General features: G+C 47.2%; 1 protein-coding gene across 2 annotated transcripts in view; it reads right to left on the reverse strand.

Annotated features, from left to right (window-relative positions):
• Nucleotides 1–21,902, reverse strand: part of LRRK1 (leucine rich repeat kinase 1) — a 917,814-nt gene that overhangs the window by 394,736 nt on the left and 501,176 nt on the right. For both annotated transcript variants that reach the window (XM_078683102.1, XM_078683103.1), the window contains exon 10: nucleotides 9,507–9,644. In XM_078683102.1, coding sequence (XP_078539228.1) covers nucleotides 9,507–9,644 — 138 coding nt within the window. The remainder of the gene's footprint in view (nucleotides 1–9,506; nucleotides 9,645–21,902) is intronic.

A 21,902-nucleotide genomic window follows, 5' to 3' on the forward strand; every position in this document is an offset into this window, starting at 1 on the left:
TACCATCCACATTTGGTTGTGGAGACTCAGACTACCCTAATTGAATATTGTGCCCTGGCCGACAGCAAAACCAAACACTTGCAGCAATATCTATATAGTGAAAGTAATAGGCCTGGCTAGATGCTAGCTCATTTGTTGCGATGGAAGTGCAGTCCCCAGATCGTCACCTAACTAATTTGAGATGACGGCACTATGATATTTGATGCTGGGGGCATATAACAGAATTCGCTGAATATTATACTACGTATATAATAACGTACCTCGGAGGAGTACACTGCCAATCTTAGTCGTCTGGCCTTGGCCTGGCCGGAGGTGTCTCGTAGTTCATTTCTGTCAGAGCATGTAACCTGTGAGCTTATGAGTTGATCATGCACCCAGCTAACACACTTTCTCTCGGTTTATTGCAGTCCTACAATTCAGTGTTACAGCTTTGCCTCCTGCACTGGTTACTACTGCACGATTTTCAGTGTTTATGCACATTTTGTGATTGGTCAAGCCGAGCTCACAACGTAACAAATATCTTTTTGACTTTGATCAATTGAGAGTGGGGACATAGTCTCTTTGCAGACCCCATAGGTCCAGATAGTGTGCATTTCTTTGTTAGCATGAGGCCTTGAAATTTGTGTAGATGTCTGCCACTCTAAGGGTTTGAGTAGGACAGTGGGGTTTTGTGTAATGCCTACAGATCCTCTCAATGATGTACTGGAAGAAATTCACTTCTAACAGCTACTTTTAGGTTGTTGGTGAGCGACCAGTAGTTCCCAGCTACTCGTTGGAGACCCCTGATCTGGAGCTTATCAAAACTTGATTCTTGGCAGTCAAAATATTTGTCTTCTTCCTTATAAGATGGGTAGTTGTTTCTTCTTTTGAGACAGGACCATGTCAGGAGTTAGCACAGGTTCTTGGGGATTTGGAGAGCACATATGTTCCAGAATGAATTGGTACTCGGTCAAGTAGCCATGCTTCTATGAATTTCTGATGGCAGCCTGTTTGTTCTTTCCTCTTGTTTCAGGCACGCAGTGTATCTGTGGAACTCTTGGTCCACCTGCATCAGGGTTTCTTGGTCCAGCTTACCCTTCTTTATTTTAACCTGGCATCAGCAGACTTTGAAGTTTTCTTTCTAGTGACAGAGCAGATCTGTTTTCAGATATAGCAGTGGATATATCCACAGCTAGTCATCCAAGCAGTGTCTTTCTCTGTCCTATAGATCATGGGGTGGTGACCACAGACACAAGCAAGCTGGAATGGATGGCAATGTTGGGATGAGCATCAATCTAGGGTAGACCACAGCAGGCTCAGTATCAAATTAGGGTGAAGGGGTTCTTCACAAACTGGTTCATTCTTCTACTCTGAGGGAGTTGGACATGGCTCAGAGGGCAGTGCGGTTTATTGCCCATTAGAGGGAGTCAATGGTATTGTACCCTGACAATAAAGTAACCAAATCCTATCAGAATCTGCAGTTCTAGCTGGGTTCCCTACTCTTAAACCATCTGGCCTTTCAGATTCTTTCATGATCAGACAATGCTTTTTCCAAGGGTGGGTCACATTATGGGGACGGGCAGCTCCAAGTAGACCTGTTGAGTTTGTGGCTTCCCTCCTTTCAGGAGATGGTACAGTCCCCTCTAGTCTTCCATGATATATGCAGTCAGTTCAGGACTCTGTTTTGAAGATCAGTCATGGGCCCTGTTCTTGCAGATTGTTCATGCTTTCCGCAAAGGTAGGTGAGGACTCTTCTGAGGCTTTAGTCGTAAGGATGCTGTTGTTCAGCGTCCCTCCAATCTCTTATCTTCCAAATTGTTTCTGTGGGAACTGGTTCTGAAACCATGCTTCATCAGATTTTGGGACATTTTGGCCGTTAGATCCTTCCACTAATCACCACGCTTCTCTAGAGATACCCTCCTGCCTGCATGCTGCACTCTTGCATTTCAGGTAAGAGGACCACACTTAGGCCTGGTTCTCTCTGTTTCACTTTCCACTCAGGCCTCATGTAGACCTTTTACTTGGTGGAATTATGACCAACTATGAGTCCCCTCTCAGTCTTCCTTCATTGCAACTTTGGCTGCAACACTGTTGCAAGGCTACTCTTTCTTACTGAAATGGGTTAGGGTTGTGGTCCTTCCTTTGATCTTGGCTCTAGTCCTTCTAGCCATGCAGACCCCCAGTTGGAGTGCTTGGAGAAGGTTTCTTTCTCCAAAGCTCTCTTTTTATGGCTATTCCCATTATGAGGGTATTTGGACAAGTTGAGGCCCTTCCAGTGTAAGCCGACTTACTTCAGAATGTTTGAATATCATACTGTGTTGCATTTTAGTCAGAGGTTTCATCCCAAGTTTAACTTGGACTTTCACAGTGGCCAAAAGGCTATTGTTCTTTTCTTTTGTTCAAAACCTGCCTACAGACGCTAAGCCACAAATGCACTCAGTTGTGCGGAATTCCATTATTCTAACAGCATGTTCATTAACTTTGGTGTGGCTTGAAGCTGTTTCAAATCCTACACTGCTACCCCTGACCAAGACTTCTCTGGCTCACAATAGGGCTGACTGAAGTTTCGGAGCACTCTAAAGGACGGATGGCAGCATTCTGGGAGAAATTTGGGGCTGCATCTATTTCAGATATCTGCAGCCAAATCAGAAGTGGTCCAACATGTAGACTTTTAAGAAACAGCTGAAAACCTGGCTTTTTACTTATCCATTTTAAAATTTGATAAAATCCGGTGAGAGGATCTATTAGCAGACGTGTAGCGCTAATACGCTCTCGAGCATATGTCACGCTTCATTAATGTTTTTATTTCAAATTCAACTCTAAAGTTTCCCAGGTCCATGCACAAGTAAATCATGCATCTTGCAGAGGAGGCCCCAAGTGTCCGGCAACCATTTAATCCACATTCAGAGAAGCACATCTGCACCCAGGTTTTGGTGTGTCGCCCAGTGGCGTAGCAAAGTCAGGTGGTACCTGGTGCAGACAATTTCTTGTCACCCCCCCACATTGAAATTATTAAAATAAGGGAAAAAAGATAGTTACACAGATTTTTGCTATTTTGCCACCCCCCTCGGTGCCATTTTGTCACCCCCCTCATTGATGACACCCAGGGTGGCCCGCACCCACCGCACCCCCCTTCCTATACCACTGGTGTCGCCAGCCAGCTTGCATTAGTGAATCAGCAAGGAATAGATGGGAACCAATCGTTTTATGTATTTTTTAGGCTCTTTCTGCACACAAAAATGAAGTCCTTTGTCTATTGTTCCAGTGCAAAATGTATCTGAAGGTATTGCCAAGAATACAAAAAGGCACTCATTTATGAATGGACAAGAAATGATGTTCCGCAGATTGGAGTTTTATTTGATTCATTTTTGCAATAGTTTGTGTTTTTATTCTATGTCAAAGTGGACATTTGCTGATGTAATTATGTGTGCCATTCGAGAGTTGTAAGAGATAGGGGATAGCATGTGTAGGTCCAAGATGGTGAGATTCATGCCAGGTTTTCAGGATATCCACATAGACACAATGAATCTAGATGAAACCCAAATACACATTTAGCACCTGTCCTGAAAGTCTGCCATGGATTCAGAACTTCTGAACGTATTGAGGAAAATAATTTTTCGATCAACAATCATTTTTAACAGGACTCCATTGGTTTTTGCATTGCCATCTCGTGGCAAACACTGTCACAGAACCCACCTGGTCGTTTTTCCTGATGTACGAGGAAAATTTTATCAGCACGACAAAAATCCATTTTTGCAGGCCTGCATTTCTGCCCAGGAACTGTCACCCGCCCAACCCCCTGTTCTCTTCAGTTCGTCAGAAAGCCACATGGCCCTCACCCCGAATGAATGATTCATTTTTCCTCTCCTGCTCCCAGCCTGATAAAACATCCTTGACACAGTGATCAGGTTATCTAGACAATGGTCTGACTGCTGGACTCTAATCAGGGTAAATAAGCAAATGACTTGAAAGACCAGGCTTTGATCAGGCAATTGAACAATGACCTGAAAGAAAGAGCCCTGATCAAAGCAGAGTGGACAATGCTCTGTGTACCAAGCCCTTGACCAGGTCACCAACTACAAGCATAGAGTGGACAATGCTCTGTGTACCAAGCCTTGACCAGGTCACCAACTACAAGCATCGCCTTGATCAAGCTATCAACTACAAACACTGCCCTGATTGGACAATGGACTGACAGCCAAAAGAATGGTATGAGAAATGTATAAAAGGCTTGTAAGCTACAGAGTAAAGTAGCAGCCTCCTCTGTCTTGTCTTTGACTGGCTTTGGACTCTGTTCCATAGCCCGGGCTATTGACATAAATCTGGGTTCCTCCTGCAGACGAAGGCTCCTGTGTCTCCTTTTACTACGTATGAAGGGTATGGAGGATTTGGACGGTTCCCCCGCCGCCGAGACCATGTAAGTGGGTTAATCCGGTTCTTCAGTATGATGAATACTGCATTTATAGATTCATGGAACAGAATAAAAACACCCACACAGTTCAGACACATAAATTATGTTGCTTCTTGGTGATTAAATAACTAGTTTCATTTTCTTATCATATGCGTCCAGAACCTAGAGTATGAATAAACGTGCCTTAAGTTTGTGCACTTTGACCTGGCTGGTGTACACTGGAAAAGATGCTTTAAGGTGATAGAATGTGCATGGAGGTCTGCAGCAGTGAGCGGAAAGATGTAAAGAAAAAGCTATGGCTTCTAGCCATGCTGAATGTATCTCGAACTAAGGTGGGCAAGGTATCCCAGCAAGGTATCCAAGGAATTGGATTTGACCTACAACAACTGTGGCTCTTAGTGCAAGACATTGAGACTCTAGGTAAATGTTCAGTTTTCAGAGCTGCAATGTTTCCAGTCTTGACCAATATTACTGGTCCTAAAAGCTTTAAAGCGCTTCATTTGCCACACACTTGCCACACACTTTCCCCCAAAAGTAGCTCCCTTTCAATACTTTACAAACGGGTGCGATGTACTAACATGGGTAACTTCTTTTTTTAGGCGAGCCTGGTCCTGTTTTATTCCCTATCAGACCCTGCCATCCAGCCTGGAGGTTTAAAGTCGGACTCCCAGAAGTGTGTCGTGCTCCAGCTGCTAAGACACACTTTGGTGCATTCACAAGGCAACACCCTTGGAAATTCCCTCTCCCGCCACTGGATTCCGGGTTTGGGGAACTCGGGAGAGGGCTGGAGACCTTCCCTCATCTGACGAGCTTCCCTAGATACTCCGAGTTTCTTCTCCGAGGATTCACACACCACTGCAGTAACTCCCCAACCACTCTCCCATTGCAAGAGATCGGAAATGATCCGGCTGTGTAGCGTGAGCGACACACACGCGCACACTCACAAATACAATAAAATAAATACAAGTCTAGAAGTAAGGGCTTCAGTACTAAATAAAGTAACTCCAGCGTCCATGAAAAAAACGGATAACCTGTGAAATAAACAGACGATAAGTAATAAATCCGAGGGCCTTTTCTTCTGTCAAAGACAGTCTGAGAGTGACATAATCACACTGGGCATCGGGTGGTGAATGCGAGGCTGCGGTATCTCCCCTGGGTGCCTCTGGTAGGAAGACTCTGCTGCCACATGGCAGACAGAAAAAATAAAATATCCTATGTGCGTGGCAAGTTTCACTCTTGGCAGCGTTGCGGCTGTGCCACTGGTAGTTTAGTACATTGTAATTGGGTAATCACAATGTTCAATTTAGCTGTAAATTGCCTTGACATTTTAGGAAATGTCGGAGGTATTATTAAAGTACATCTTGTAAAACGTATTTGTTCAGTTTTTGCCTGCAGCAACGCGAGGAAGGTGAGCACAGAATTAATAGTATTCTCCTGCCCTCTAGTGAGAAGAGGAAGGCACTACAGGCCTGTATCCTTGTTGAATTCTTTATTTTTTTAGTTGATTTTACGTTTATGTAGACGTGTATTTCTTTAGAAAATTCGGTTGTATTTCCTTTATATTGAGCCGTTAGTTTCCATTTCAACGCTTCATCTAGTCCCTAAAAGTACCAATAGCAGTCACTGACAATGCAATGCAAAGGCGCTGGAAGAAGGGGTGCTGCAGCACCACGAATGCCTGGGGTAGCGGAAATTACATCACACGACCTCTGACATTCACTTTAATCACGTGCACATGCAGGGTGTGTGTGTTTGTGTGCATATACACACACCCTCTCTCGCCTAGACACATACTCGCCCGGAAGCACGCACACATTACACAGTAAAAACATTTATTTTTTATTTGTACTCATGACAGCTGCCAGGGAAGGTCATATTCCAGCAAATTGTACTCCATGTTTTATGAAACTAATAGAAAATAATGTAATATTATGCACTATTAGTGTGATAAAAACAATTTTGACAAAAAAACAAAGCGTAGAGCCACAACTGAGGTCCATAAGGACAAGCTGCCATTGGGTTATACGCACTGATTTTGCCGCCTCTAAGGCGAGCGGTCGCAAGGGAAAAAGTCAGGGGTCACAGCTTCAACCTGTGGTGACCCCTAAAAGTAACACATCAACAAGGGTTCAGAGGGGAAAAAAGGAAGGAAGGAGGACAATTCTGAAAAACATTTGTTGCGTAGTCATACAATGACGTAAGTTTAAACATTTAAGGCATGAAGAAGATGTTAACCCCTTCTACGCTCATGACGAGCTCAGCTCGTCACGAGCGTAACCTGTGCTACGCTGATGACGAGCTGAGCTTATCATGTAACGCAGGTTTTTCAAAATCGCAGCGCGCAGCGGGAAAACCGCTAGCGCGCATGCGGTTAATATTTAGGATGAGACACCAATATTTAGCAATACATGGAATAACATATGTGTAGATGAAACAACAACTCATTCAGGCGGTGATGGCATTGTAGCAACCAACAGAAAATCAGACCATCACATAATGAACTTGGGGTCTTGTGTGAAGATGGCAGGGGTATTGCGAATCTGCAGACCCAGTGGAATTATATTTGATTTAAAATATTCTGTCAACCAGAAAAACACCACAGCGAACCTGACATGGTCTGGCAAATTATTGACTAACCCACAATGCCCCTACATGTTAGCAATCTACAACAACTCCTGAACAGGTGTAAATGCAGATGGATCACATGCTGTAATTCAGTTAACCACGGACTTAACACTGTAGATGAGTGGCATACCACCATCCACATTTAAAGGGCCCTCTCTTTTCTCTAGCTTACACCCACTGTACATAACTAGATGCATTATGTGATTGTCGTATTTTCTGTTGGTTACTACAATGCCATCCCTGTATGAATTTGTTGTTGTTTCATCTAAACATATGTGATTCCGTGTATTGCTAAATATTGTTGTCTCATCCTAAGTATTAACATCTTCTTCATGCCTAAAATGTTTAAACTTACTAATTATATGACTACGCAACAAGTGTTATTCAGAATTGTCCTCCTCCCTTAAGTTTTTCCCCTCTGAACCCTTGTTGATTTATTCCCTTGTCCCTTCTCATGTTGCACTTCCTCTTTTCCAAACCCCCCACTGCTTCTCACCCCCTTTTTCCTCAATACATTTATATAAAAGTGCAATCATTATTAGTCAAAATGATTGTGTCTCTCCCCTGTCAACTTTGCCTTTCGGTCTCCTTGACTTTACCTTTTCAGACTGTATTATTTTTTTCTTATTCCCATGTAATTTCAACCGACTTTATTTATACAATTTGTCCTTCTCCTTGGTCCTTCCTTTCCTTATTTTTCCTCCTTCTTGAACCGGCCCTTTGAATTTGTTGCCATTATCCGCCCCACCCCCTTCCACATGCACTCTCGCCATCGTGACGCGTCCCCCGCTGACCGGCTTGGTATTTCCTGTTCACCTCTTGTACCCCTCTTCACCGACTTGGACTCACCCAGACGTGTTGTGCTCGCCCATAGAGGATCCTGTTGGACCTCTACTCCCTGCCTACACCTACACACGAGGTGAGTGACCGACTGCACGTGCCGTCTTTTCCGTTATTCTACCCACTCCATGGCTCCCGCTTAGAACATGATTGAACTTTATGTTTTTTGCTTAGTCCCCAGATGTCCTTATGATGCCGACTCCCGCACTTCTATGACCTACCAATACCCGACGTCCTCCACCCAACGCAGGTTACCCATTGACTCACCGGATGCCTATAATAACCCTCAGCTCCACGCACTTCCAGCCCCTGGGTGAGTCCTCTAATACTCTTTGCTATCGCTTTACGTACACTGCCGACCAGACCATGCTTATTTTATTGCCAATTCATTCCCTATTGTGTTTCAATTCCATTAATATCTTTTGGCCTGAACTTTGGTATTGTTTACACTTTTTCTCCCTTTTTCCCCACAGATTTGTTTTTGTGCACTCTGGCTGGCGGTGCCCTTTCCTCCCCCTCGTCGCCTGGCATCGACACACTAAATATTGGATATATTAGTGTCATCCTACCTTGGAACACAGTTCCTCACAGGTACCTACCTTCTCCTTCTACCAATTTGACCTTGCTGCTCGTGCCATATTTTCCTTACTCTTTCCTTTATTACTCCCTTGTGTACAGCACGTATAAAATTGTAACCTGGTCCTGAAGATGACCGAACCTACTACAGGTCAAAATGTCGTTGACCTCCCAGCGCAATCCCTACGCAACTCTACGGTCAACTTCCATCAAATCTTTGTAACAAACTAACCTCGAATCAAAAAGTTATCTTGTAAATATTGACACTATTGTTTGTTCTGTGCCTTTCTCCGCTGTTCCACTGGTCACTTGCGCCGTTCACCTTGTTTCTCAAAAGCACATACGTGCACACGTTTTTTATGGTCATGCTAACATTTGATGTAAATAGTTCTGATACTATCCTTTTTGTCTAATTTGTTCTAAATACAGACTGCTCCTTGTATTATTCGAACAATCGTTCAAGCCTCCCTCTCTTTCCTTTTTTGCAACGATTATGCATGTTCTTTATAACAGTCTTCTAAATAGTACCTGTTGAGACATTGCTTCACCAATGTCTCAAATGACTATACGGGTAACCTCCTCTTGTTTGGTTTCGACAGAATAAGGAAAAGGCAGATGCTATTCATAACCAGCCGCGGTAGGGTGGTCGAGAGGGGATTTTGACAGACGACCACGAGGGAATTTTTTTTATTTATTTCATTTTCCCTCGCTGTCGTCTGTCGAATTACCACCACCCATCCCTCCCCCCTCCAACATGGCCCCACAGCTCTTACCTGCAAGGGCCGCGGCTGTTCATAACATTACATTTGTCCTACAAAGTTATACATTTCTATGCACAGCGGTTTTAGAAATAGAATATTATGCCTACCAATGTAACATATTAATCTTATTGTGGGATTTCTGCAATTCTGTGGCACTTCCAATGCATACTCAAAGCTCTATCTTTACCCTAATAAAAATGTGTCAAGGACTCACTTCCTCACTTTCGAGATTCCCTGTTACTAATCGTTTCTCTATTAGTTACACATTTCACGTGCAGAGAAATGACAGACTTCTAGGGTCCTTTGGTACTCACTTCCAGCTGAAACAGTCCCTGTGGCACTTCTTTGAGTACATTTTCAGAAAAATCCACTTCCTTGAGATGATTTTTCCAGAAAACAGTCAGTGTGTCTGGGAGGGTCTCAATGGCATTTCTAGATGCTCTGCAGTATTTCTAGGAAGGAAAGATTATAAAACGTTAGCACCATCAGTGGTTCGCAACTACATATTATAGCTTTGTCCAAAATCAGCCACGGTTACTTTAGAAGCAAAGAAAGGTTCATTAACATATCAGTCCCTAACACAGAATAGAAAGCGGTCCCGTTTAAATTCAATAGGGATGAAGTTACCTGGAAGGCGCAGCTCACTTTAGGTTGTTGTTTTATGCATCTGAAGGGTTCAATGAAAAGTCACATCAGTTTGCACCATTCGTCGGGGGTCCTACTGCGAGTGAACTTGTACAAGCTTGTGGTAAGCCAATGCAGTACATTTCAGGCTGTTTTTATCAACGTCTTTAATGGACAAAGCCTTACTTTGACCAAAATGGCATGGAGAAGCTGCAGTATCAGAGCTATTCACACAGCAGATGCTGGAGCTAATCGAGTGAGAAACTCTTGTTGTCTTTTCCACTTCTTACATCAATCCGTGTTGTCAGTTACCTCTTATGACACCTCTTCCGGACCATGAAACCAGGGCATAATTTGTAAAATAATAAGTGTCAAGGCCCTGACCAGGAGGTCACTGCATCTTGCACCACCCATTGCCCTATCATAGCTGCCAATGAGACGGAGCCAAAACAACTACTAAACATCTCTCTTGCTTGCAAGTGCGACAGTTCAGATTATTCCAGGTCTCCAATGATGAAGGAATGGCCGGGAAGGCAGGTATAAGCATTTTTTAATTTATATTGTATTAATAAACAACTGTTATTTTTCTCATCTGTGAATTAGATGTGCAGCGCCACCATGTGGCAGAGTGTTAATAGTGTGGTGATGGGGGGGCGGAGCTTGCCAGCATCGATGGCGGACGCTTGAGAGCTGTGCTCCGTCACATCACCCACATAATCCTGCATTAATCCTGCATTTGCGGCGAAAACTTGCTGGCGAGGACGGTATACTGCCCCTTGCTACCTCCGGCACCTCCGACGCCCTGAGGGAAAGGCACAAAAACCCGATTTCGGAGAGAAACGGCGATCAGTTGAGTCGGGTCTAGGGGCCTTGGAGCCACGACCTTGCGTGGATCTCTCTGCCGGCGTACGTGACCTGACGTGCGGCGACCGCTGCACCTTCTCCCGACTGATCCGGAGGACCTACTCGCGGACGTCGCCGCTGGGACCAGAACTGCGACCCTCTATAGCGGTGAGTGCCGAGAGAGGAGGGGCACGACACTCGACGCAGGACTCTACCTCACTGGCACACCGAGACTGATGCTCGCCGCGGAAGGTGCTCGGCCCGCCCGATTACAGGTGCAGACGGCCCCGCTGCCAAATTGCGCTACCGGAGCTTGGGCCATACCTGGGACTGCGGGAACTACATTGCAGCAGTGGTGAGTGGAGCACACTACACTGAGACGAAGGGCGGCCTTCATCTGTCCAAGGCGCCATACCTGTGTGGAAAGGGAGTGGGACTCTCCGGGGCCTAGGTGTACACTGCCTGGGGGTCGCCCCTCGATTGTGCAGGGCTGTCCGACCTTCCGCGGTGCGACAGCGGAACCCAGCACTCAGTGGACACTGCGTGGGAGACAGGCCAGACCCGGGGGAGACGCACTGAGGCTGCCATAGCTGGACTGAGACGATTTGGGGCGCGGCGCGCCATATTGGCCTACCCCGGCTACTTCCTACCCCTCCCCCCTCTGGCGGGGAAGCAAATTGCGGTGCTGTGCGGGCTGTGCACGTCGCGGCGAAGGGAGCTACTAACCAGACACTACTGAAACCGCTGAGTCAGGATTGCATAGGAGCTTCCCGGAGCTGCCCAGAGGTTCCCCTTCGGCGGCAGCCTGGTCGGGACAGCTTGCCCGGCTCGGAGGGAGTAATAGTTGCAGCGGGAGACGCGCTGGGGGCCCAAGGTCCCTGTGCAGACACAGTTCCACGTGAATTTCTGAGACTGTCTCTCCCTCGGAGCTGCTCTGCGTGTAACGCCCCGGCGGGGCTGCAACCCTGCAGGATGGGGAAGGGAGATAAAACGCAGTCTAAACTGCCCTTCGAACAGCGGCGCACCAAGACCCCTGTCTCGGGGGACCAGGATAATGGACAGCCCACTGTGACGCAAGACAGCACGATCTACTCCGGAATTAAGGAACTGCTTGTCAGTATGGAAAAGGGCCTACAAGACAGCATGTCGTCGATCGGCACGAAGATTGACGCACTCACCTACCGCATGGACAGGATGTCGGAGAGGGTCGATAAACATGCGGAACGCCTCGACATGTCTGAAAGACGGATTACCGAAGTAGAAGAGGGGCAAATGGAACTTGACAAAGACCGCAAGCACATGGCAAAGCTTCTACAGGTGATCCAGGATAAATCGGAGGATTTGGAAGCCCGCTCACGGAGATCCAACATACGCATAACGGGGGTCCCGGAGACGACCCAAACGGGCAAGGTGGAGCTATTTGTTGAGAACCTACTGACCACCTTGCTAGGGGAAGGTATATTCTCCAACATGTTCATAGTCGAAAGGGCGCACCGTACATTGGGCCCGAGACCGCCCCCTGGAACTCCCCCGAGGCCCATAATAGCCAAGCTCTTAAACTACAGAGATAGGGACACGGCGCTACGGACTGCCAGGGAGAAAGGACAGCTACAGTATGAGGGATCGAACATCTCCCTGTACCCGGATTTCACCGTCAGGGTGCAGGTGAAGCGGTGGCACTTTGCACGGTATAAACAACAGCTGCGAGAGCTTGGGCTGGACTATGCGATGCTGTACCCAGCGAAGCTGAGAATAAACCGACGTGGTCACTCCCACATTTTTACCAACCCGAAAGACTTACAAAAAGCGCTGAAGAACTGGACTAAAGAGCAACGGAACAGCCCTAGGGGACAGTTGGATGAACCGGACCCTACCAGTGGGCTAGAAGAACAACAATGACCACACCACATCCCCTAATCCGACCTGGACTACTATCGCCAGCGGAACATTGCAGCGACATGCTTGGCTGGGGACGCTGAGCGTTTGCCTTCCTGATGCAGCGAATAGTACGGTTGATGAGGTCCGAGGACAATCCTTGTGTGATCGCTTACTTCGAGAAATGGTGAGGCTGTTCCAAATTGAAGTTGCACTTTTTTTTTTCTTTGATATGAAACTCTTTGTCTTTTTCTAGCCTGCCGACTAGTGGGCAATGTGCGAATGCTCCTGTGACCGTTAATTGGTGATGGGGATTGCGGGGTGTCGGGTGGTTGGGGAGTTATGCCTCGGCAGAGACTGATATTCACTGTAGACTGGCAACCTAACATGTAAAGCCGTTGAAGGACATGCACAGGGTGATGAGGCATGGAGCCAGATGGCAGAAACTGTTTTGATATTAATGTTATCTGTTCTAATTTTGGTAACTTCCGCCCCTGCGCTATTCAAGTTCAGGCATTTATATAGTGCACTACTCACCCAGAGGGTCTCAAGGCGCTTGGGGAAGGGGTCCATTATTTGTCGAAAAGCCAGGTTTTAAGTTCTTTTCTGAATGAGACGTGGTTTTGAGTAAGGCGGAGGTGAGTGGGGAGTGAGTTCCAGGTCTTGGCAGCTAGGAAGGAGAAGGATCTGCCACCCATGGTGGATCTACGTATGCGCGGGACTGCGGCGAGGGCCTGATTGGACGATCTTAGTTGGCGGGTGGGTTTGTAGAAGGACAGTCGAGTGTTGAGGCATTCGGGTCCTAGGTTGTAGAGGGCCTTGTGTGCGTGGGTGAGAAGACGGAACGTAATACTTTTGTTGACGGGAAGCCAGTGGAGGTCTTTTAGGTGACCGGAGATGTGATCTTGTCGAGAAATGTCCAGTATGAGTCTTGCTGATGCGTTTTGGATGCGTTGGAGTTTTTTCTGTAATTTTGCTGCAATTCCGGCGTATAGTGTGTTACCATAGTCCAGTCGACTCGTGACCAGTGCGTGGGTGACGGTCTTTCTAGTCTCGAGGGGGATCCAGCGGAAGATCTTTTTGAGGGTGCGGAGTACGTTGAAGCAGGAGGAAGAGAATGCGTTGACTTGTCTGGACATCGAGAGAGAGGAGTCTAGGATGAAGCCAAGGTTGCGTGCGTGATCTGTGGGTGTGGGTGCTGTGCCCAGAGCGGACGGCCACCAAGAGTCGTCCCAGGCAGAGGGGGAAGTTCCAAGGATGAGCACCTCCGTTTTGTCTGAGTTGAGTTTTAGGCGGCTATATTTCATCCAATCGGCTACTTCTTTCATGCCTTCGTGAAGATTGGTTTTGGCGGTGTTAGGGTCTTTGGTGAGGGAAAGGATTAACTGGGTGTCGTCGGCGTACGAGATGATGTTGAGGTTGTGTTGACGCGCGATGGAAGCGAGTGGGCTCATGTAAACGTTGAAGAGGGTGGGACTGAGTGAGGATCCTTGTGGTACGCCACAGATGACTTCGGTGGACTCTGAGTTGAATGGGGGAAGTCGGACTCTTTGGGTTCTTCCAGTGAGGAATGAGGTGATCCAGTCCAGGGCTTTTCCTTGTATGCCGATGTTGCTGAGGCGTTGTATAAGGGTGCTGTGGCAAACTGTGTCGAAAGCGGCGGAGAGGTCGAGTAGAATGAGGGCCACTGTTTCTCCTTTGTCTAGTAGTGTTCGGATATCGTCAGTCGCTGCAATGAGGGCGGTTTCGGTGCTGTGTTTGGCTCGAAACCCGGATTGAGATGGATCGAGGGAGTTGTTGGATTCAAGGAAGGTGGCGAGCTGGTTGTTGACGGCTTTCTCAATGACTTTGGCCGGGAATGGGAGAAGGGATATGGGTCGGTAGTTCTTTAGTTCGGAGGGGTCTGCTGTGGGTTTCTTCAGAAGGGCGCTGAGTTCGGCGTGTTTCCAGCTTTCTGGAAAGGTGGCAGAGTTGAACGAGCAGTTGATGACATCACGGAGATGGGGTGCGATGATGGAGTCAGCTTTGTTGAAGATGTGGTGGGGGCAGGGGTCGGTTGGCGAGCCAGAGTGGATTGAGTTCATTAGGCACAATGGGCACATTAGGCACTATTAGCACAATGGGTTCCGGCTGGGACCTTTGCGGACATTTGGGGAATTGGGGGGGGGGGTTATCCAGATTTGGCCAAGTTGGGGATGGTCTGCTGTGGGAGGGGGGGATTGAGTTTCGCAGAAGGGACACTAGGCTACCTGTAGACTGCACTAGAACGAACACTACCACTCAGACAACGCTAAGTCCACACAGCATGGAACACGACGGCGCACATATAGAACGCTCGGGCGGAACACGGAGTGATGGGACTGCTTATTCACATCTGGAGAGCAAACACGCATCCCAGACTACACAATGGCCACTGACATGAACAACACACGCTCGGACAAGATTAGGGCAATCACATGGAATGTGCGTGGTCTCAATGACCACAGGAAAGTGAGGAAGGTGCTAAGCTATTTGCAGAGACACAATATAGACTTGGCCTTGTTACAGGAGACACACCTGCCAACTGACAGCATAATATTGCACCACAGGGGGCTTCAGGGAAATGTTGCGACCTCTGGATTTAGCACACACGCCAGGGGGGTTATAACGTGGGTTAACCCTAGATCCAGCCTCACGCAACAGTCACTGGATTCGGACCCTGAGGGGCGCTACGTCATATCGCGGTGCACGGGTATGGGGTCATCATTTGTAGTTGTTAATTCATACGGCCCGAACTACGACTCCCCTGACTTTTACAAGAGCTTAGCAAGTAAACTCAGACAGTGCAACCCTGATGACACTTGGTGGGGGGGGACATGAACCTTACCCTGGACCCTTCGCTGGACAGATCAGCTGGTCCCCCTTGCCGGCCTGCTGCTGCAGCGGTGGAATTGCAGGGGATTATGACACGTCTTGGGCTCTGTGATGTCTGGCGCACCCTAAACCCTGCCCAGGGGGGCTACACCCACTACTCCGCCTACCATAATATACACACAAGAATCGACTACTGGCTCGCTCCGGAGGCCAGATCTCATATGATTAGGAGTTGCAAGGTCCCTCCCAGAACCCTATCAGACCATTCTCCGGTACTCCTAGAGCTCACGGTCCAACGCCCGACTGTCCCCCCTTCACGTGGAGGTTCCCACCTTACTCGTTGCTAGACCCGCTTTTCAGGGGGGAATTGGCGGAAGCCATTGATCACTTATTTGAGACCAATATAGGATCAGTTGACAGTTTCCAGACGGTCTGGGAGGCATTTAAGGTTTGCATCCGGGGAGTCGCGATCTCCAAACACTTGGGAGTCTTGAAAACGATCCGGACGCGACTAGCGACACTGGAAAAACAATTGGGGGACTTGGAAAAAAGACAGAGGGACAGTGCAGATAGTGACCTAAGCGATGACAATAAACTCTTGCTTGAGAAATATCACGACGAAGCGGACAGAGAAGTCAAGCATATGGGGAAGTACGCCACGGCTAGGAGGTATGGTGAGCGAGACAGACCCGGTGCACTATTGGCGAGAGTAGTTGGTGGAGGGAGGAAGCGACAGATGATTACTGAGGTTATTTCGGCTGCAGGTGACCTCTTTACGGACCCAGTGGATGTAGCTCACATATTTAAAGAATATTACACAACGCTTTACACAGCAAAGGCGGGAAATATGGAGGAAAAAATTGAGGACTATTTGGGGCACATAGACCTCCCTTTCCTCTCCGACTCTGACAGGGAATTCCTGATGCAGCCGATAGAAAAGGACGAGATTACGGAGGCCTTGATGGGCATGAAATCAGGCAGTGCGCCTGGCTCTGATGGCCTCACTGTGGGCTTTTACAAAGCCTTTGCGGAGCAACTGATCCCACACCTGTCCTCCTTGTTCGACGAGATCTGCACAGAAGGCAAAGTTCCAGACTCGATGAGAGAGGCACGGATAGTTACTATCCTGAAACCTGGGAAGCCGAGCAACGAGTGTAGCTCGTATCGCCCCCTTTCCCTCCTAAATGTAGACGCAAAGCTCTACGCCAAGATACTCGCCACAAGACTGGCCTTGCTGGCTCCCCGATTGGTAGCCCCGGAACAGGCAGGCTTCATCCCGTGCAGGAACCTGACATATAATATTCGTATGGTATTAGGCACTATTCAACACACACGGCAGGACAGACCTGCACTGGCGGTGTTCCTTGACATGGAGAAAGCCTTTGACTCTGAGGAGTGGCCCTTCATGAGACGGGTGCTGCAGCGCCTGGGACTTGGTCAACCTTTTTTTACAAATGCTGGGGTCCCTGTACCACGGACCGCGAGCTAGACTGCGTATTAATGACACCGTGACAGAATCGTTCCCCATCACCAGAGGCACTCGTCAGGGGTGCCCGCTTTCTCCCCTGTTGTACGCCCTTGTGGCGGAGACGCTGGCTTGCACCCTCAGGGAATATCACGGCAACGAAGGCATATGCTTCCCCAACTACAAGATAGTGGTCTCAATGTATGCGGATGACACTCTGCTTTATGTGAGAGACCCGGATAATAATTTGGCATCTGTGCTAAGGGAGGTGGAGCGCTTCGGTGCACTGTCAGGCCTCCGAGTAAATTGGTCAAAGTCCCTAGCTTTCCCTCTGACCCCGGCGACGCAACCCACATCCATGGAATACCCGCTCACCTGGACCACTGACGCAATTAGATATCTCGGGATTCACCTTCATACGGACCCTGAGCTCCTCTTCAGAGCAAATTACGGCACTGCATTTAGTAAACTAGAGGACGATATGACGGCATGGAGCAAGCTCCCACTCTCCCTGATTGGGCGTATAGCCATCATGAAAATGATAGTGCTCCCCAGATTCCTCTTCTTGTTCACTGCCATCCCGATGGTGCTCCCAAAAGTATTTTTTCAAAGACTTCAGCAGGAGCTAACTAGGCTGGCCTGGGCGGGGAAACAACCCCGTGCGAAATGGTCAACTCTCACACTACCGTACAGTATGGGGGGACTGGGAGCACCAGACCTAGAATTATACTACAGAGTGGCTCAGGCGGCACACCTTCACACATGGGTGCATGGCCACAAAGACATCCCTCACCTGAAGATGGAAACCCTCTTTGCTCTCCCGTTGTCTCTCCCGCACATGATATTCGAACCGGCTGACCGCCGCACGGGAATCCTTGACTCAATAGCGGCCACAACGCATGCATGGCATAACCTTCTTCAAAAGCAGAGTGGTGCACTATTATACACTCCCGTCATGCCAATCGACTGGACGCACTGGCTACCCCCACTGCGCGACAAGGGGGTGCTTGAAGCGATGCGGACCCTAGGGATTGTGACAGCAGGCGACCTATTTAGGGAGGGAGTGGTGAAAACTTGGGAACAGGCCAGGGCGACTCAGGAGGAACCGTCCTTGCTGACGAGATTCCACTTCTTTAGAGTGAGACATGCATTTCAGGACTTGTTAGGGGGAGACATGGCAGAACCACCTGAAATGAGGGAACTCACTCACATCATAAAGGTTGCGACTCCCCAAAAGCTGATAACGCATCTCTACTCCATTGCAATGTCACACAGGGAAAACACATACACGAAAGTGAGGCTAGCCTGGCAGGCTGACTTGCAAATCACGTTGGGCGATGACGTTTGGAAATACTGCTGCACTAACACGAGGGGCATCTCTTTGAACGGCAGGCACAGACTAGTGCACTTCAAATTCATTAACAGAATTTACTATACCCCATCTAGACTTCATAGTTACGGACTTAGATACACAGCGGACTGTGACCGATGTCATTATTCAAACGCCGACTTTCTCCATTTGGCGTGGGGCTGCCCGAGTGTTAATGACTTCTGGCACAAAATCTTCGCAGAACTTAGCACCATCACGAAGGCAGTTATCCCACCAGACCCTGCGATGGCCCTGATAGGATACACCAAGAGCCTACCAAAAACAATCCGCAGGCTAGTTGATATGGGGCTCCTACTTGCGCGCAGGGTGGTCGCATGCTGCTGGATGAAAGGCCCGAAGCCGACCACCAAACGATGGGCAAACGACATGCTATACTCCTGCACGCAATCGGAGATATACAGCGAACTGCTGCCCCCCACGAGTAGACCGAAGAACTTCTGGAGTCTGTACCGGACACACATTGCGCTCAGCGCAGACTCTGATCACGAAGAGGGGGCGCGGGACACCCAAGGGGCTGCGAATTAATGTGAGTGGTGCGGAAAACATAGAAACCCATGTCGACTGCCGGATCTTGAGGGGGGTGAATAACGGCAGAGACTGACCAGTTGCCTAAGTATTTTGTGTCTCAACACTGTAGTGCACTTCACACGCCGCCTGCCCCACCCAAGGGGTTGTTGGCTAAATGGCTGTGTTATCATGTGAGAAACTGCAGATGAGTGTTCTATATTGTGTTGTTCTACAGGCCTACAGGGGGGAGGGGGGAGGAGGGGGGGCATTGACGTTTCTTATTGTACTGGCTGTAACTTGTATCCAAAATCTCAAAATAAAATAATAAAAATAAAAAAATGTAAAACATTTTTTTTTAAATTGTGTGGTGATGAAAATTAAGTGCCGAGCACCGGAAACGAATTAAGTGCCGGTGCTGAGCACTAGAATCCACTGGCTCAAATTAAGCATGATACAGATTGTAATACATACAATATTTACCAGTAATTTCCATGACTCCAAGACCATGCTTCTTGTTACAGACAATAACGACTTGAGGTGAGTCTGCTTGCCTAGGTGAGGACCCTAAACTCAGAAAATGCCCCTCTACCTTCTCAGGAGAAGATTTAAAGGACCACACAGAATTACATCAACGCACTACATTATACACCTCTACAAAGAACTATCCTCAGGTAAGAGATCAGATGGAACACAGCATTTGTATTTGCAAAGAGCACTTTCAGTCTGAAGGGAATTTTGGAGCTGAAAAAAAGTACTCATGTTATCGAATTTGGAAGATTGAAAGGCTGAGCAGACATGCTGGGATTCAAGCCAGTGACTACGAAGTGTAACACAGAATCTTGGAGTTGGAGCACTGGTTCACTGAGCCACCGGCCCTGGCTCGGATGACAGAGACAAGGAACGGTGGGTTCGTAGAAATGCAGATTACTGGTACGTAATCAAGACATTACCTTTTCATCACCTTTCCTTGTTCTAGTGATTACTTGTTCAAGGAATACCTAAGCAGACATCCTAAACTGCACTGCTGGCCAATCATCGCCTGAAGAAGAAAACTACCAGCCGTGCAGATTGGCGACATGATCCAGTGACTCATGTCAGTAATACAACTATTGGATTAGGACAATACTGTTTTGCTGAGGCAGGTCTCTGTCTAGAGTGGCATAGTGGATGCAAAATTGGGGTTTGTGGCCAGAGCAACCGTCAGTGGCTGAGATTAATCGAAGCATTCATTCCATCACCTTACTGAGCAGGTCCGGAGTGGAAATCTTGTAACTTTCTTGGACCAGATCAAAGTAGATAACTAGGCAATCTGAAAGCTTGAAAAGAGGTACTGTAAACAGCGGCACAGAAATGGCCTACTATGCTGGTGGTTAGGGAATTCGACCATTCATCCCGGGCAGAAATACACAGACAAAGTCTCCTGACCTACTGAAAAATAAGATGCCACCTTTGATACGAAGGAAGACCTGACCCTCAGCACCAATATGCAGGGGGACATCCTAAGAATGGAAGTCATACATAAAAGATACCTCCATCTCACTCAAACTCCTGATAGTATTAATAACCATTACCAAAAAGAACACTAAGATATGAAATGTTTCAGAGGATGGGTCCTGCAGAACCTGCATTAATGAAAAATGTCAACAACCTATGATATTGGACGAGAAATAAAAAAAACACCACAACATATGGAGAGCATAAGGCTCAAATGCCTAGACACTGCCCGAAAGATCAAATAAGCCCCTTATGGAAAGCCACTGCAGACGTATGATTACCAGAGCTAACTACAAAGTAAAGTCATCTTGCAGATATTGTTAAATGTTTCTGTCCTTACAGTTCCTTGGATACAAATTCAGAGAGGAATACAACACCTGAAAGAAAGCCAAGTAATGAGTATACAAACAATCTCGATTCCCGTAATAGTGATTGAGTGTGAATGAAAGAACATACTGAATAGCAGAGATTCCTCTGGATAAATCCTCTGCAGATCAGAGCAGACAAGAAAAAAACACCTGGATAGGATCAATAGAGCACAATCGTCATCACTTGAACCACTTGCCACCCAGTCCTTACTAAGGCCTTGGGAATGAGGGTAAGAGCAGTACGCCATGCAATTGCGCTAAAGGAAATAGGATAAAGATCTTGATTAACCCAAGACTGATCACCTGAACCCACTAAACTAAACATGTGAAAAATAGCAACCTCTCGATGTGCACAGGGATCTATGTGTGACACATACAACTTCCTAAATATAATGACAGACTAATCCTGGGTCAAGGGCAAAACTTCATCCAGTGTATTCACCCCTACAGTAATTACCTTTTAACTGTGCGGCCTGCATGAAAGTCGCATGACATTTTTACCACTGGAAGATGGAGATTGCCAGATTGGAGAGAGCCAAACAATGTGTCACCTCTGGCACCTTATTTGAGCTTTTACCTTGAAGTTGTCCATTTAAACTACGACCACAGATATGCTGGACAAACCACGATATAGTTATTTTGATTGCGAAAATCTCCTTCCAGGAAACTGAAATATTATTCAGGTCTTTCTATTCCCTTTAAATGAACGCCTTGATTTTGTTGCGTAGTAGCAGTGCGAGTGCAGCAGATCAACCATGCTGCATGAGGATATTACTCCTATTCTCTGTTTTCCTAACCCATAGTTACAAAACACAAATTGTCTCAAGTTTTAGGGAAGGGCCACATTTCCCATTTGATCTTGCATGTAGAAACAAGCATCTGAGGTGTCAGAAAGCAATAATCTTGTACTCTAGATCCAACAGGAGCAAAACACTCTACCTCTCCTCGCCAAATCCACTGCTGACATCCTGCTGTATACATTTTGGAAAGACAGGAGAAGCGAGGAAATGGGAAGGGGATAAGAGAGAAAACAGAACACTGAAGATCAACGCTCTTACTCGTCGCTCTGCTGGGGATGGGTATCTTCAGGTTGGCGTAGTAGTGTAAAGGCAAGTAGATGATCTTTAATAATGAGCCATGAATGTTCTGCATCTAAAAAATATTGAAAGAATATACCTTAAAGACATATCTATGTCTATTTAACTGCCTGGGTCATTCATATGAAGTTGACATTTCTGCAATTGGAATGTAAAATCAAAGAACTACTGAAATACTCATCAACCTACTTCTC

Source organism: Lissotriton helveticus, chromosome 3_1 (assembly GCF_964261635.1).
Source record: "Lissotriton helveticus chromosome 3_1, aLisHel1.1, whole genome shotgun sequence".
Taxonomy (NCBI): domain Eukaryota; kingdom Metazoa; phylum Chordata; class Amphibia; order Caudata; family Salamandridae; genus Lissotriton; species Lissotriton helveticus.